Raw genomic sequence first — 18350 nt, forward strand, 5'->3', positions numbered from 1 at the left:
GCGGCGGGAGCGAGCGCGTCGGCGAGTCGCCTCCTCTTCCTCCTCCTCCTCTTCCTCCTCAAGCCGCCGTTGGGGCCGCTCCTCTCGTGCCCGCCTTCGCGAGCGCGGCTACGCAACAGCCGGAGAGGGGAGGAGCTGCCTCGCGCGGGCGGCCGTGGGGACCGGTAACGGCCACGGGCGGGGGGGGGGGGGGGGAAGGGGCGGGACCTGCCGGGCGGGCACGGGCGGCTCGTAGCTGAGATGGGGCACACATGCGTGCTCGTGCGCGCCGGGTACTCACGGAGCCAGAGCCCGCGGCTCAGCGCTCCCTCACGCACCGCGATGACACGGCGCTCCGGTACGGGAACACGTGGCTAAACCAGCTGGTAATGGAGGCACGGAGCGAGCGTGCACGTAGAAAACTGCCTGTCCCTTGCGCTGAGCAGCCCCGCAACCACGCAGGGAGGAGCGACGCCGAGACAGCTTTGCTGTGAGTACAGCTCTGCAATTAGATTTCCAAGGAATGGAAGGAATTTGCTTTGACACGGCCCGGCGATTGTGTCACTCGGTGTCTGAAAACAAGAATAACGCGGCAGATAAACTCAGCTTCATCAAACCTCGTGTTTTCCACTGCTTGTTTTCCCCCATGACAGAACCCAGTCTCAGGGAGACAGCTTCGTTTCAACAAGGCACATTAGCAGCTGCAGATCACACCGATTTTATTCATTTTGCTACCTGTACCAACGTAACAGGACCCTGGTTGCAGTTTTGAAACGGAGATGTTTCAGCACCACCATTTATTGGCTTCAAAATCACCAGGTTGGGTCTTACTGTCTGGTGGGAGATGAGAGAAGTTTTAGAGAAGGGAGGAAAGTACTGTCTCCATCCCAGCCTCATTGATCCTGGCCATCCAACAAGGCACTTTGCGGTGCTGAGATCCTTGTGGGCCTCCAAAGATGTTCTATGGCAAAATTATTTGTTCTACCTCTATGGCAAAATTATTTTCTCTTCCTGGATACTACTTAGATAGTTTATCTGTTTCTCTTGCTTCCTCTTTCATCATAAACAGAGAAGAATTTTTGCTTCAAAGTTAACATGCAATAAAGCATCAGCCCCAAGTATTTCATTTACATAAGGTGAAGCAATGTCAGAAAAGATCCCAGCCAAAACCTCTCTACAGAGGCAGGAAATGCAGTTGTTTACTCATCCCCTCCCCACAGCAAGACAGGGGAGAGAGATGGAAAAGGTAGAAGTGCAAGAACTTGTGGATGAGACAAGCAGAGTTTAGTAAGCAAGAATGAAAGTGCTGAACAACACAACTGCTCAGCGCTTAACCATACCAGCTGCTAGGAAGGAAATACATCCTAACCGAGCCAAAACCAGGACAGTTACCAACATCTCCATAATGTTCAGAGGAAAAGTTAACAAGATGTTCACAAATGCACAAAATTATAGCAGTGTACACAGAGCACAAATATGGAGAACTTAACTTCAAAGTAATCAGCAGTATAAAGAAGCTCATGACAGAGGTTGATGTGTCAAACACCAACATCTGGTCAAATACACAAGGAGGTATGAAAATCCTCCCTCGGCCAGCACTGAACTGTACAGACAACTAACTACTAACATGCTTGCAAGTTAGTAAAGAACAGTTTAATTACAGACTTTTGTCAGATCTCTTAGGCGAAGTCTTTCAACTTGGGTGCTCAGTTGTGTAATATTCTCAAGATGACGTTTTGTTAAATAAATTCAAGCACCAACAGCAAGAGCAACTCTGAACTATACCCTTCGCTATGCAGCCATTATTTTAATAAGCACTGCTGCACAGTTATCAACGCTAGCTCTTCTCAAAGTTTAGAAAATGAAAGGAATGAAACAACCATCCGTGGTTACGAGATCAGACAATTCAGGATGCTGGGAGAAGAGAAAGAGGAAGAAAAAAGTCTGGTTTTCATTCTTACATTAGGATTATTATCTGTAAGTTCACTTACAAATGCCCAAGTGAAGTGCTAAACAAGTTAGATACATGCGAAACATACTATATACTAAATTGCTTCAATCACATTGAGGAATGTTTAAGAGTTTACCACGTTTAAGGGTATAAATACCTCTCTGTGTTTGAGTACAGCGATTACGTTCAAGTTATTCCAATTACAGAATAACCACACTAACAAAATTCATTCTTCATACAAAACAAACAGCAGAAAGTTTGTTCAACCTGCTGCGTCAAAAATCTTCAATTTAAAACCACCACAAACCACTGGAAATTTGGTAACTTTAACACATCCACGCAGCACGTCAGACTCTGCCTGTGCCCAGCTTAGAACAAGACCTTTGATCAATCAGATTTCACATACACACATGTACATGCTTGTATACCCAAATTTGATAGATCAAGGACTTTGTCATAGGATCTTAAATTGATTTCCATTATCTTCTTTGCTTTTTTATACTGCATTTTCCTTCTCAGCAGTGAGCTAACTTTGCCCATAATGTTTAGATTTTTAAGCAAACACTCCCAAAAGATTTTGAAGAAGCACTGATACACCTAACTCTCACTGAAAAAAGTATATCTGCCCTGTACTTCCATGTAAATACAGTCTCAGAATAAACAGCACATACAGAGCAGCGTTCTTCTTTCCCCTCCAACAACACTGTATCCTTATGTGGGCCATGGATGTCTGCTTTTTGCCTCATGTATATTCCAAGTCCTTGAAATTGGATATGGCTACAGGCTTGGAATTAGGCTATACTTAATTCTTTTGAGTTATTGGCTTGAATTTCCTTTTGCACTAGTGATTATCCTGAATAATGGAGGTTATGTGATATGTTCAAAAACTGCTCACATATGAAAAATAGAGGAGCTATTATAAAGCAGCAGTTTTTCAAACCTCCTGCAAGTAAAAATGAATTTTGGGGAGAAGCCTCATGAGAAAGACACAAGAAAAATCAAAGTAAAACCTCAAAAGAGCAAAGCAAGAAGGCAAAAATAACAGCAAGGACTCAATTCATTGTAGAGAAGGGGAAGAGAGCTAGCAAAAATGGAAGTCTGACATAAACATGTGACTAGAACCAATACAATTTTAGCCAATAGTTAACCAAATGGGAGTAGGCTGGGCAGTTATTTCAGCAGCTCTGAGCAGAAGGCCACACAGCAGAACTGATGCTATTCAGAAGCGATACTTTCTGAAGGAAACAGAAGAAGATCATACAACTGCAGCTGATCTGAGATATGAAATGAAGACATACTGATGCCTTTTGGGTTTGTTGTTTTTCTTTTTCTGAAGGTGCAAATGGCACATTTGTGCTTGTGTTCTCTGCATGCTCCACGCCACTCCAGAGTTAATTCCATGTATAGAACGGTCCTGTTAGCTTAGTTCAGTGTTTCCGTCTTTCTACACCAAGCACCTACTGAAAGAAAGCAGATCTCAAGGCAGATCTTAGAAATATCAACAGGAAACCCATCCCTAAGCTTCTGTGAAAGAACACTCAGCATTTATGCAAGCATACCTTGACAAAACAAAAAACAAAAACCAAAAAACCAACCAAAAACAAACAAAAAACACCAACCCCTTCCCCCCCAAACTACTAAAATCCTAATGGATCCACATGGCTAGTCATACTGCAAAGTCACATTATTACTAAACTAGGTCTGGAATAAGCTTACATAAAAATATTTCAAGGCTAGACCTGACCATCAATCAGCCTCTATTTCGTTTCTTGCCAAAGTCTCCTGGGGGGACTGAATTCCAGGTCAGCTAAGATGGCTGGCTAAAGAAGGGGTGGAAAGGAGCATTTTTTGATCCTCAGTCTCATATTTTAAAGAGAAGAGCACCCTCCTTCTAGTACACCAAAACGTAAGAATACTCTACACAGATACAAATCAACCACAGATACCAGTACAAATACCAGGGGATGGACGGCTTGATTCATAATAAGATGCCATAGATCAATTATACTTGCATCCCAATGCTACATTTTCTTCCTTTTCCAACAAGTGAAACAAAACCATCACCTGCCAAACAGCTCCAAAACCTTCCATGCAGTTTTCAGCTCCTTGCTTTCAAAAACTGTTGCTGCCCCTCTGACACCAGTCACAAACACTTCTAATCTGAGTACTGGAACTATAAGTAGCTGTTCTCTACAGCGCACAAACAAAAAGAAGGTCACTGCAAGGTAAATCAGAGACTAAATCCCAATCTCAATCCACCCTTCTGCTGAATTGTTAAATTCTTTAAAAGATAAGCCCTTCTGTGCGCTCCTTCACATGAAACATTCAAGCAAGTAGAACTGATGGTAACAAAGAAACGATGAATCCAGAATATATTATGCAGGAAAATAAATAAATAAATAGGAGTTAAAAGTGTGTTTTAAGAATTTATTCCTAAACTTATACTTACATACCTGGATCTAAGTATGGATATGACTGTTTTCAGAAAGTGGCTGGAACTTGCACATGCTCTTTACTAGTGAACGCTTCATTGCCTGACTATGAAAGTCTGCTCCTCAGATGATCATAGAGTGGATTCATGTGCTTGAGAACTTGCAATCCTATTACACTCGATAACTTTTCAGGCCTATCTAGAGATTATGGAGCACAACTGAACACTGTTTGTTTTAATATTCTGTCTTAACTACAACTATTTTTCTGAACTAAGTATCTATGGCATTTACGCATAAGTATTATTATTATAAATAATACACAGCAATACCTATGTATATGTATCACTATGAAAACAACCTCAGCACAGGGTTGAATCACCATTTGGGCACACTTAACTCCAGACACAAACTGAGGTACTCCAGCAGATCAGTCTGAGGCATCTCCACAACTCCCAGACCAGCATCTTTTACCACTCATAGGCAAGGGGAGAAAATACTAAACAAATCATTTCAATTAACTTGCATAGCTTGTGCAAATTCACTGCACAACTGTACAAAACTCAATAGAGATTACTTCCCGTACATTTTTATGCTATCTTCAGGGAATATATCTTATTTAAAATCTAGTAGAAATAGATGATAACTAAGGCACCTATTGTACTTTTCCTCCTGTTCTGGCCACCTGATTAAGAAAAAATAGCAAAGGCAACTTTCAGCTGTTCAGTTGTATTTTTCCACACTCACTAACAATGACCCACGTAGCAGCCAACTTCCTGTAAGCTGGATTTTAAAGTAGAAATTGGTACTCAACCTGAAGCATTCTTTAAGTGCTGTTTATCATGCACACACTGGACTCCACACTGCTACGTTAGCTACTCACTAGCTGGTTACAGCTAGTCCAGGAACAGCTCAGCTCTCTTACAATAAAAGGGCAACAACTAAACTTGAATAAAATACTAAGTTGTCCTACTGTGAGCCAGCAACAGGCCTTCACCAGCTGCTCAATCATCAGTTCAAGCTATGACCTAAAAAGTTCCCCTACAGCCTTTTTCTTCTAAAGTGAAAACAAGTATACAACCTTTTCAAATCCTCCAAAACAAAGGATTTCTTAAAGAAGATGTGAAATGAGATCCACTGGCATCAGAACTTTCTAGCTGTTTAATATGTCAAGCCTCTCAGCTATTCATGCACCAATGACCTGCTCTTCTCCAACTTTTGTTACTAAATATTAATAACAAAGATGTCAAAACTTAAACATACAATGGGAAACTCTCAAGGGCAATGCCATTACTCATAAGCAACTTTTCTTTCTGTCACACTCTGTACTTCATCAAACAGGACTACATCCAAGTATATCTGGTCACTTGCTTAATTAAAACAAAAGCTCAACAAAAAGCTCACAACTTGCTCTGTGGTTCATCCACAGACAGTCGTCGTAATGCTTTTGAGGAAGGTTTGATCACAGCCGATTTTACAAACAGTACCAAGCTTAAATTTGCTTGCAGTAAAGTTCTTGTTCAGCATTCAATACAGTGGGAAAGCTATAGAGCTACCCATCACTCCCCATTTAGCTATATGTAGCAATGCATTTCAATGATAATTAACATGGCAAGACTGTAATTGCCTGCAAAACCTGTGGGAGTCACTGTGTCACAACTGCCATACATAAGCGATGTATTCTTTCTAATATACAAATAAAGATATCAATGAAGTAAAAGAAGACTAATGGTCACGTTTATATTTTTACCTTTTTCAGCACTACTTTGCACATTCCTGGGAGAATGTAACTATGTATCAGCATCAGCACTTTAACAGGTTACAGTGATTAAGTTATACCTTGTAGAAGTGAAGCCAGCAGCACTTACTAGAAAACAATGGTTGAGACAATACAGTAAGCCATCCTCAGGATTCTATCTTACGGCACAAGACTCTAACTTTTTCTTTTGTTATAAGCAAGATTCAGATGCATGCTTGCAGTTTAAGTTTGCTCATTTTAAATGGACACGCAGCAATAAAAACTGTAGCCACAGACGATGACCTTGTTTTAGAGAAACAAGTAAGAACCTACCTGTTTGAAGAGGGACCTTGACAACACTGACAAGCTGTTTCTTCGCTGATTTTTACCCGAGTTTCAAGCAGAAGGCCCTTAGTAAAGTGTCCTCACAGAACTGGTAACTGAAAGTTGCCTGCCGCTAAGCCTAACTCTCCTTCTACCACTTTCAATTTTAGAACTTACATTTTCAATTTAATATTTATCCCCTTTGAAAATCCTACAGCTCTGTCAAAACCGCAGCACAAAGTCCCATTCTAGCCTTCACGGTGCAAATGTGGTACGTCATCAAGAGTTAGCATGTCTCTGTCACCAAATAACCTTTGGACAAAATGAAAGTAGTGTTTCCTATACTGGAATCAAGGGGAGAAAACAGCTTAGAAATTTAAATGAAATCATAGATAAATTTTAGTCTGTTGTTTACGTAGTATTACATTACAGGCTGGAAACTATTATTTTCCTTAACAAAAAGAAGGAAAATAGTATAAAAATAGTTGACTATCGTTCATAATAATTGACACTCTGAATGCTGTCAAATTTTAAACGAAGAAAGAATAGGCAGAACCGGTGAAACAAGTACTGATGTCATAAAACAGAACAAAACTGCCTTGCATCAATTGTTCAGTAAGAGATGCCAGTCTAGGGAACTTTTACTCAGACATTTACACTTCACTATCGGAGATGTTCAAGACACCTGAAAAAATACTACTGATACCTCAATATAAGTGTCAGTCAGTGCTTCACCATAACAGCCCAAAGAGCTTTTAAATAATAAATAAATATACACACAGAGCCATAGAGTTGGAATCATCTAGGCACTTTTACAAAGGCATTAATGCCACTTGCTGTTTAACAGGACAGAGCTTACACATCGAAACTCAACAACTTGATTTATTTAAAATTCACCTCAAAATCCATTGTTTAGTTTTTTTTTGTTGTTGTTGTTTTGTTTTTTTAATGAACATTAAAAGCATCAAAATATTACTAATTTTAAAAGAACCTTCGTTAAAAATAACATAATTTACATATGGTAGATTGTGGTTGTGAGGGGAGAGAACCAACAAATGGTAGATTAGGCACAGTACTGAGGCCAACATGCCAGAAAACAAAACAGCTGTATACTCAAAATTTAAGTGACACGGACAAAATAAAACAATGGGGTGGGAAAACAAAACCAATAGCTTACTTAAGGGCAGTTGTGTAGGGAAAAAAAAAGCGTTAGTAAGTTTTCTATCTAGATCTATCCTGTTCATGTATCTATTTTCTTCCATATATAAAAAAAATGGTTTCTAAATCAAGGCAGATTATTATTTGGAACTGTCGTAGTAAAATAAGGGATCACAGTATACAGAGCTTAAAATCCTGTACCAGGAAAAGAGGAACGAGTGGTTTACAAGGGGATCATTTAAGTACATTATCTAATCTTTAAAACAGAGATATAAAATATCATTTGCATAGGGATTTAAATATAAGGCCAAGCAGGAGATTAAAGTAAAATAAAGATCGTAAGAAGGGCACTACGGTGTCAAAACATAGTATTTCCATTTGAATTAATGTCTAATTCAAAATCACAGTATTTTGCTAGTACTATAAACAGTGAACGTCAAACTGTCTCATTCATCTTGAACTGAAAACTGACATTAGAACTTCTAAACAGTACAAAACTAAAGCTCGTTGTCTAAACCTGATCAGTGTATTAGCACAGTAGTGCTTGGTACGTACCTGATTTATATACTCTACCTTCTGTAAATAATATAAAGGTTATTTTTTGTTAATAAGTGTGAGATCACAATATTACTGCATGCCATCAGTGGTTTGCAGGCTTACGTGATATTTAATTACTCAGTCTTAAAAAGTGTGAGATCCCACCCTGCAGAATCTTCACCTATCAAACACAGAACACTGTCATTAATAAAATACAATAGAAGTTCCACCACTAACAACTAACATATTAGCCAGTATTGCAGGTCTAAACCCAGTATAGTTCATTATTATTAAATCACAGCAATTTTTGTTAGGAAGGTAACCTGTAGATTTCCAAATAATCTTTTGCATGTATTAAATATAAACAAGTACGTAACTAACGGTTACCTCTTGACATTTCAAGTAGATTATTCAATTGCGAAAGTATTTCTGCAAAAAATCAATTTTAAGTTGTTAAAATGAAGTTCAAATATTAATTTCCATATCTACATGTAGCTTAATTAACCTAGAATTGTAAGGAATAGTAGTGTAAGGAAAAAAAAACTCTCCAAATGAATTAGGCATTAAGGTACACTAACTGGGAATACCTGAACCAACATTGTAACTGAAAAAGTGCATAAACATAGTAATACACTACAAATGTGTTAACTACAGAACGAAAGGTTTTCTGAAAGCAAAGTGGTACTATTTTACACATTATTTACAGGTTGCAAATTTTCCAGAGACCACATAGCCAATTTATGATCTTAAACTCCTTTGATGCTTATGAAGTGTCCTTTGGCTTCCATCCTATTCAGTCAAAAACCTATTCACGCACTGGTGAATACCATACAGTCAAGCAACAGTGCCATTATGGTTCTCCAAATCTTCAAAATTCATTCCTTTCTGTTCTTTGAAGAATAAGCAGAGTTTTCACTTCACACTTTTTGTGGGTGTTTCTGATTCTGTAGACTGCCGCCCATCAGTCCATGCCTCTCGTGTGCTCTTCAGTGCAAGTGTTTTCTGCTGGTCAACTACAACATAATCAACTCTTTCATCTGCCACACTGCTGCCTGAACCACTGCTCTTTTTCTGGATAAATACAAGAGAGAATGAACAAGCAAGTTAAAATAATAATTTATTTACTAGAAAATTGCGTACATATACTGAACAGATTCAAAACAAGCACAAGTTTATCTGAAGAGTCTGAAAGAGCCCCTCTGATTGACCTTTGGGCAAACTAAATGGGGTGATCTTGCTCTTTCCCAGCAGCTACTTGCAAAGAAATTCCAAGCTGTTAATGCCAGTCATTCAAAAAGTCAGGACTTGCTCACCTTACGAGGTGGAGTAGATTTTCCCGAATCTAGGTCCAGATCTAAATATTCCACTTGCTTATCTCCTTTAGGTTTTACCATGGGGCTGCTTCCTCCATCAAGACTGCTGCTACCGAACAGATTCTGGAATTGCAACATCAAGAACTTCAGCTGCAAACGTACATGCTAATAATCCAAATTATCAAATATGCTTATTATAACCTGTCAAAACATTGAAGGTTAAAAGAACTGAGTTTTTACAACCAGTTAAACCATGCAAGTTTTGTTGATGTTATATAGATATAGTTAAATTAAACAGAAACAGAACAATGTTGAGCCTGGGACAAAATCAAAAGCCAAAGGGAATGGACGGAAGAAAACCAAAAACCACCCCCCAAAATTAAGATTGTCATCAAATCAATCTGTACCTTCCACCTAATACCCCTTTCATATCATGAGGTAATAAGGGAGTTGTTTTGTTTCACATCTCAAGTTTAACATTTCTTAATTAAAATAAAAATAATAATTAAAAAAAAACAAAAAAACTTTAAATTGCTAATATATATCTTAGAAGCTTTCAGCCTTTAAATGGTAGCAAAGTTTCAAACAAGACTTTTCAGTTTCACTTGAAGCTATCATAATTAAGCTTAAAACCAAAACGCATTATTTAAGTTAACAAAACTGAAAGATTATCACTTTGGATAATTTGTGCAGGACTGCCTAAGCTGAAGTTGTATTGCATATACCTACATTTCAATTAGCCCAGACTTTTACAACCTCACCTCCTCTGTCCTCTCCCAGCCTGATCCCTCCCTCTTAACAGGTGTTATAGGAACAGTACAATAGAAGGACTCTTCTCTAAAAGATAAAGAAAAAAAAGGAAGACAGAGGGCAGCAGTCAGCAAAAAATGAAGAGGAAGGCAAAAGGAAAGACAGAAGGGTAAGGCTGACAGCAACTTGAAAGAGAGAGCAGAACATCGCTGATTGTATTAAATAAAACAGGAGTGCAACGTGTCCAAATAAAATGATTCAAAGCTGATGACAGAAAAGGATTTTAAAAGTATGGAGTTCCCACTGAGATGCAGCTGGAGCAAAATAAAAAATAATTCTGAAAAGTCTATGCATATTTTTAAAAAAGGCCTTGGGATACCTGGAAACATTCAGATTCTCTAGGAAATAAAATATTTTATTGGTTAGAGCTTAACAGGCTGGGCCTTTAAAATTCATGCTGTTATACATTATGTCTGTATCATCCAACGTATTAAGTGGTAACAACGACAAACAACAGGCAAAGTTCTTGTCGCCCAAATTGTTTAAATATATTTCTGCGTATTTAACATAAAAAGCAGCATCTGTGTTAAGGTTTTCAGAACAAATAATAATAAAAAAAGGTTTTAGTCATCAAGCATCTTTTTATCTTAAGCAAACTAAACAGGTAGAACAGAGGTATACGAAACCAAACTTAAAATACACTTAAATGAGAATGAAAGGAAATCTGTAGAACAACCCTGGAAAATGAATGGTGCAAGCAAACAGAAGGATACTGATGATAGGTTGCCTTAGCTGCAACACTAAAAACACTACCTTAGCACTCATTGTAAGAATCAGCAGAAATTCCCACTTCTAATTGCACCGCTGCAATCTTACTGTGGGTAGAGGCGATTCCAAACCTTTGCAAAACAGGACATTTCTTGCATCTGTATAAGGGGACATTACTGATTACTTACCAGTGCCTCTTGCACAGTACTCTGTGAGGAGCTAAGTTTTTACATCACTGGCTCCCCACAGCTGAAGTGCACTTCACCTAGGAAGCCCGCCTGTGCTGCTGTCAGGTCTGACAGACATTGATCTAAGCACGAGCCAGGCCTTCCTGCAGGCTCATGGGCTTGCACTGAGTTGCAAGTGCCAAAGAGCAATCAGCAGGAGGGGCTCACTCTGGGGGTCATAAAAGGTGGTATTCATAGGCAGCTACAGAGCACAAGGGGAAGGAGACTGGAGGAGACCAGGGAGGGTATCTGGGACAGCAGGGAATAGGGTAGCAAGCAGCACTGCAAAGAGACAAGCATTAAGTGAAATGGGATAGCACATGCCATAGAAGGCAGCAGAGTAACAAAAAGAACAAAAACAAAAAAGGTAAGCAGATTCTGCCTCAAAGAAGGTTTGGAAACCATAGCTTGATACAGCTTTAAAGATGAAAAACATATTCTCTAATAAGAAATCAAAGCAGCAGAAAGATGATAATTACACTGAAACTACTCTGACACAAAAACTGAGGTAGTGGTGCAGGTTTTCCCCCGGAGCTTCAAGGGTATTATGGATTAGGTTTCATTTTAGGCCTAGGTTTACTGCTAACCTTTCACTTTAAAATTTTTTATTTTTTTTCTTGTACTCACTCCTGAAGAAAACTAGAAGAAAAAAACCACAGCGTATCAGTAACTTTTTTTACCTAGCTCTTCAATGAATGCTAAATATTTGAGACATCTCCATCCAAAAAGTTCTCTCCAAAAGAGGAAAAATAAGCAACGTATCAAACTTCCCCTCCCACTGCCCCGGACCCTCCACATTTCTCAAATGCCTTTTTAATAAAGGTTTTAAGCCTGTCTCAGAGGACCTATGATAGCTCATTTCCCTTGATGTCCTGATATTGAACTGTCACATGCTCTAGAACTATCTACTGAAGACAAGACAGTTTCTACAGAAGAGAAAAATAAAGTCATCTGCTGATCTATTTTGCAGAGTCTAAACGTATGCTAACCACAGTCTCTATATATGATTATGTTCATATCTTCTTCAGTGAAATCTTATCAAAATTACAATTGCAGTAGAGGTGTTTTTTTTTTCTTTTTTTAAATTTTGATCTAGACGTACAAATGAAGGTGATGTTGAGGGGAAGGATTTGCGTTTGCATGATTTAAAAGTAAGGACTGCACAGGAAGAGAGTAGTTAAGATGTAGATTTTACATACTGGGTCTTCAGTGGACTGATTTGGATTCATGGATACATAATTCTCTTCACTGTCGTGCGAGTCACTGCTGGAAGTTGTGCTATGAACTGAATCCGGTCTGGGAGACATGGGAAACCTGGAGGAGCTAATTACCAGGAATTATTTTACAAACAATACATCTTGAATATCTTAAACCTCCTGGTAAACAATAAAAATAAGCATGTTAGAGCTGAAATCTTCATTCAAGACTACTAGAGTGTCTCACTGTTTGGTTACACAGTCCTTTACATACATTATTAAAAAATAAGAATTAATATTGACATACTTTTGTCTTAATGCATGCATACGCATACACACAGTTGCAAAGGAATCTATATTACACAGGCTGAAAATACAACAGAGATGTATATATGCATTATTAATGCTACAGTCAACAAAAACAATCCAAATGAAGAAAAGCTAGGATACTTACTCTCGCGCAAAGCTTCTGGTGATAGGAGATCTAACTGGGGCTTGTAATTCCTCCCATTCAGGCAGAGGTTTTATTTCTAGTGGAGCTGGTTTTGCTATATAAGAACACAAGCATAGAACATTCTTAAGCAAGCTTAAATTTAATAGCCTTTCCAATTTTTAATGTCAAAAAGAAATACTGTTTATTGAACGATAAACACTAGTTAAGAAGAGACACTTCCATTCTCATAAAGCTATGATATATTAACTTACATTTTATGCTTTCCAGTTACAAAAAGCAACTCTATTTAAAAAAGACACAATTTAAGAATTTTGCAAGATATACAGGTATGTAGCAATTCTATTTTGAAAAGAGACTGAAAATGGCATCAAGTTCTGTGGCACGACTTGCTGAACTGACAAGCACAAATAGAGTTGACTGACAGTTTCAGCCTACAATGCAAGCGCAGCCAACTCTGTATGCTTTTATTGGCTTGTGGACAATTATTATTATGCAAACTCTGAGCTGTGAAACCTAATCCATAAGGAAATCCGTGCAGTGAGGGGCAAAGTATGAACAAAATCTTCAACTATGATTAAGTTTGCAAAATGGAGAGATGAGCCAATAATTAGTTGCAATGCCAAAAGGTGTTTGGCTTGCTTCAGAGCTCATCAACTGAAGGGTAGCAGGCTGGTGCCACCAGTGACAGCTATCATGCCAGAAAAGTTGCCATTTTTAATTTCCATTTTCAGAACAGAACCACAAGCTGATTATTAGTGAGAAATATCATCCCTCCCTACAATATCTATGATTCATCCTTCCTAAACAGTAATACGTATATTAAAGGCCGTGAGACTTCACAGAGAATAAAATTAGACAGTCAAACTACTGTCATAGTTTGAATCTGAACTTCAATCTTCCTAAAACTGTTTTATGAAAATGAAATGCAACTCTGTTTCAGTAACATCCAGCCCCACTTGCCCACCCCTCAAATTATCTGTTTGCGGCATGTGAACCAATTTACCAAGACCAAATGTCAGGCACGCAGAGTAAAAGCCGTCTTAAGAGACCACATGAGGAACTGATAGAAATCACTTGCTTAATCAGTGTGGTCGTCTTACAAGGAACAAACTGCACTGCACTCATGACACTTTCGTTATGCTCTCTGAAGAGTTCACTGCAGAGTCAGCTATCTTACATATCAAGCATAAGGATGCGTGATCCACATTTTCTGGTTAAGTATCAGCCTTTAGCATTCCCCTTTATTTAGAAAATCATTATTTCTCAAAGCACATCAAACCTGATCCAATAATTCTGCCACTTCAATTCGCTTGCTTATTTAAAGCTGTCACCAGAGCCTCTGAAGAGGACCAACAACATACCCTTGTCAAGGTTCCAGGTATCACAGGAGACAGGGTGGCAGAACTGAACTTTACATAGGTGAGATGATACTGAAGACTGAGTGACAATAATTATCAGTTTTGACCACAGCCCTCTGTGGAGGCCGGAAGCTAAATGGCATGTATAATCAGTGGGCAAGGTACCACACTCCAGCAGAAAGAGTAAGGACCTTGTCCAAAGCTCTCTGAGAATAGAAGGAACGTTTCATCCAGTTGCAATGAGCTTCAATAACCAAAGGTACAGTTCAGAAAAACTTCTGTGAGATTTTTAACATTATCTATAATTTACTTTACTACATGTGACCATATGAAGAGCTACCTCAACAGCCTAAATAATACTAATTGCAATATTCATATAGTTTCATATATAAACCACTGCATTAATATATGGTTACAGGAACAGTTTTGCCTTGTTTCAATCCTCATCCAACAGCAGGAGACCCAAGTAAACTGTGAATTCACAATCATTTCCTAATGAAAGATATTTCAAGCAACTTCCAGGCGAGTAATACATGTTTCTAAAGAAATAAAAAAAAAATAGACCCAGAACATGAATAACTGAAACTAATCTAGTATCCATGTTAACGCCAAAATAATGCATTCATGCTCTCTTTACAACAGAAAGTTTTTACTTTCCCATACAGGACGCCTTTTGCTCACCAAGGTATATGCATCCATGATCTTAGACTATAATAGAACAAAAAGACTATAGGAGAGTTATAAAATAGCAGTTCCTTTAATTTTTGTTTTATTTTTATAAAGCTCCATATACATACAGTACTAAAGTACATACCCTTTCTTCTTGTAGTAAAGTCACCTATGGTTTGTGAATCAGTTCGCTCTAAACCATGTGCTTTAGGTCTTAAAATTTTAGGACTTTGACCTAATTGGTAAAAAGAAGACTCTCTTAATAACATATTCTTTTTAAAATTGGAAAACGGAATTTTGTCAACAAACAGCACAATCCCCTGCAGAAAGGTTACCACCACAAGCATAAGCAAGCTCCCAAAGGAAGAGTTTTACAGTCCATAGCTAGGTTTCACGCTAAAGCCTTAAGCACCAAACTTGAAACAAATAAAATACCGCATGCAAGTAATCTGCTACAGGCAAGCATAAAAGCTGTACAAAAAAGCCAAAAGGTGTATCAACAAATGTCACGACTGATCATCAGTTGCTTTCAAGCTGTGTTATACATAAAAAACACCAGAAATGTATTTAGGGAATTATCTAGCATGACAGGAGAATAGTTACCTTTCAGATGTGAGTTATGTTACTTTCAAATAAATTAAATCCTTTCCAGTGAAATAACTACAGTATTGGGAAGCATCCTATTCACCACACACTCCCTTCACCTGAGAAGTCCCCAGAGCTCCGTATCACCCTGCAACAAAATCACCTTCCTGACTGCAGAAACTGGGGGACCTTCTCTTCAAGCTCCCAGTCTGCACTCTGCTTCCCCACCACTGCACAACCTCACATTAACCACAAATGGTTATCAGAAAGTGATGTTTTATATATATATATATATATATATATATATATATATATATATATATATATAAAATTGTTCATGGCCATCTGCAAGTGCAGTAGATGCACTCACCATTCTCTAATGTGCTGTGCTATCAACACAATGCCATATAGTAACAAAGCAGAGTACAAAATAAGAAAATATTTTAGATGGGATAGCTTCCTCATGGACAGTAATATACTCCTCCCCTTCAACAAGGAAGTTGTTTGCCAATTTAAAACCCTGCAAGCAGTTCTGGTCATGCTGTGTATTTTAAATATGATCAATAATACATGATGCAACTCCAACCTTTCAAGCAAGACTACACAACAAAATGCTTAATACTAGGAAAGGAAAGCATCTTCAGGTGGTACACTGAGAAGCCATATGAGAAAGGTAAATCTTTACAATAAATCAAGTAAGTTTAAGACTGTTTATATTCAAAAGTTGCCCTAGAGCAAAAAATATGGGAAAGGACTGGCACAGAGTCAAATGTGGGCTTGCACTACCAGCAGTGAGAAAGAATGCTTTGTAAAAAAGTAAATTTGGCAAGAACACCAGAACTTTGCAAATCTCAACCTGAAGGGTTTTGCATGTGAAGAGCCCTATTACTGTTATCACTAAGCATTGGGAATAATCAAATAATAAGAAATGTAAACAGAAAGGTTTTGTACTATACCTGAACATTTACACACTGCTTCTGAGAGACCATGCAGGTAAAACAATGGATTTATTTACTAATATTGTTGCATAGCAACTTTATTAAAAATAAGACAAGAACAGACTTTCTCACAATTATTTTTTCATTTCAAGAACAGATGCTGCCTTAAGTGACTGGAAGTGCTGACAAAAAGTCAGAGTGCCTGAGCAAATGCTGACCAAAGACCTGGATTACAAGTGGTACTCAAAGTAACTCCATCAAGTGTGCTGTTGGCTACAGCTAAATCAAAACCATGACCCAACATGTTGGCCAAGTTTATTCTGAGCTGATTTGATGCTCTTGAGTACTTGACCTACAACTATGATAAATGCTTGCCTATAGAAAAAGACTCCAACTCAATTGAACAGATTTAGAAGTTAAAATTTAAATATCTTCTACTAACAACTATTTGATGCTGAATATCATCACCTAATCACATTAACTCTCCATTCCAGTTTCATAATCTGATTTAGAAGAAATTCAGGCTGATACAATTCTATTTAAAATGCCAATAATGTACTAACATGTGAGCATAGATCAGGAGTAAAGTGAAAAAATCAAGGAGAGGATGCAAGATAATGGAATAATTTATCCAGTGTGTACTTTATAACATCTCTCCTCTTGCAGTCAAACGTAGGCTGAGGTGACTGAAACCAACTCTACTGAGAGGTAAGCACAACCATAGGAATCTGGGCTTGTGACACATTTTTACTTTTATTAATGGTTCAATGTGGTCTGGTGCAGCCAACCTCCCTGAACTACATGATCACCCCCATTTATAAAATACAGATGCTATGTAATTGCCTACTTCATACTTAACTGCGCTGTCAGAAACTGTTCTGAGACTTACTGAAATGCTACATAAGTAAGTACAGGTCCCTGTCATGTTTCTCTTACACATCAGACAAGAACTTACAAGATATTCCTGCATAAAATAAACTTGTGGAGTTTTTACCTCTTCCTGCTGAAAAACTGTTCAATCTAAAATAAATTCGGTGGCAAATCAGTTTGCTGTTATTGGGATAACGGCATGACCTCAGTTTGCCACAGGGAATTAAAATATTTGTGCATTTCCCTCCCCTTCCCCCCTTCTACAAGACCAAAAAGCCCAATCTCTTCTGAGGAGCGCATACTGAAACAGAACGACCTGACACCAAGCAAAGGAAAAGGAGCTGTGGAGAAATCATAATCATGAAACTGCTTGTTTTGGTCTGTACCGCAGAATTCTTCTACCCTGTTTTTGTTCATTAAAAATAACAACACAGAAAACCTTTGATAATACTCTTCACTCCCCCAAAAAACACATTTTAAATAAACGTGTCAGAAGCTTTAAAACTGCCATTCTTTGTCCAAAAAAATAAGCAGTTTCTCCACTATCTTAGTTGCATCTTTGAACAAAAATATAAGTTTACAGAACTTAAAAAGCTCAAGTCTCACAACTGAAAGCCCCAGTGTTGAGCCAGAGTAACCTCGCTGCTTTGCTCCTCAGAGCTTCTAGGAAAGCCCTCAGAGTACAGAGCTGAATAGAGTACTCAGAAAATGCAGTGTACCCGTACAACAGACTATTTTCCACCATTTATTCTCAGAAATAATCACCAAAAAAGCATCACAGTGCCACTCTTCTGGTCATCTTTCTATAGGAGAAAATACACAAGGTCTCAGTGGAGAGCACCTGCCCACAGACCCAAGCTGACCTCAGCTAATATTCTGGCATTCAACATGTGACAACATCTAATTTACAAAAGTATTCTGGTAAAGGTAAGCCTGAGTTCACATGCAGTTCATTTACTTATTTTTTATAACTAAAAAGGGAAAGACACAACTAAAAAGGCCACTGGAAGAAAAAAAAGTAACAAAATAAATACAGTATGGCTAGTGAAACCAATCAAACAAGAAGTGAAAACTAAGATCTTTTTGTTGTTCAGTGAAATCAGCAC

General features: G+C 38.2%; 1 protein-coding gene across 7 annotated transcripts in view; it reads right to left on the reverse strand.

Moving 5' to 3' along the window:
• Positions 1-7215: 7215 nt before the first annotated feature.
• Positions 7216-18350, reverse strand: part of GAB1 (GRB2 associated binding protein 1) — a 93753-nt gene continuing 82618 nt past the window's right edge. For 4 of the 7 annotated variants that reach the window (XM_072336330.1, XM_072336328.1, XM_072336325.1 and 1 more), the window contains exons 7-10: positions 12825-12918; positions 12374-12497; positions 9430-9552; positions 7216-9187 (exon numbers count right to left, since the gene is read on the reverse strand). In XM_072336330.1, coding sequence (XP_072192431.1) covers positions 9029-9187; positions 9430-9552; positions 12374-12497; positions 12825-12918 — 500 coding nt within the window. In that variant the 3' untranslated portion in view covers positions 7216-9028. Of the gene's footprint in view, positions 9188-9429; positions 9553-12373; positions 12498-12824; positions 12919-14996; positions 15087-18350 lie in introns of all 7 variants that reach the window. The other 3 variants (XM_072336326.1, XM_072336331.1, XM_072336332.1) reach the window with 2 other exon arrangements.

Source organism: Excalfactoria chinensis, chromosome 4 (genome assembly GCF_039878825.1).
Source record: "Excalfactoria chinensis isolate bCotChi1 chromosome 4, bCotChi1.hap2, whole genome shotgun sequence".
Taxonomy (NCBI): domain Eukaryota; kingdom Metazoa; phylum Chordata; class Aves; order Galliformes; family Phasianidae; genus Excalfactoria; species Excalfactoria chinensis.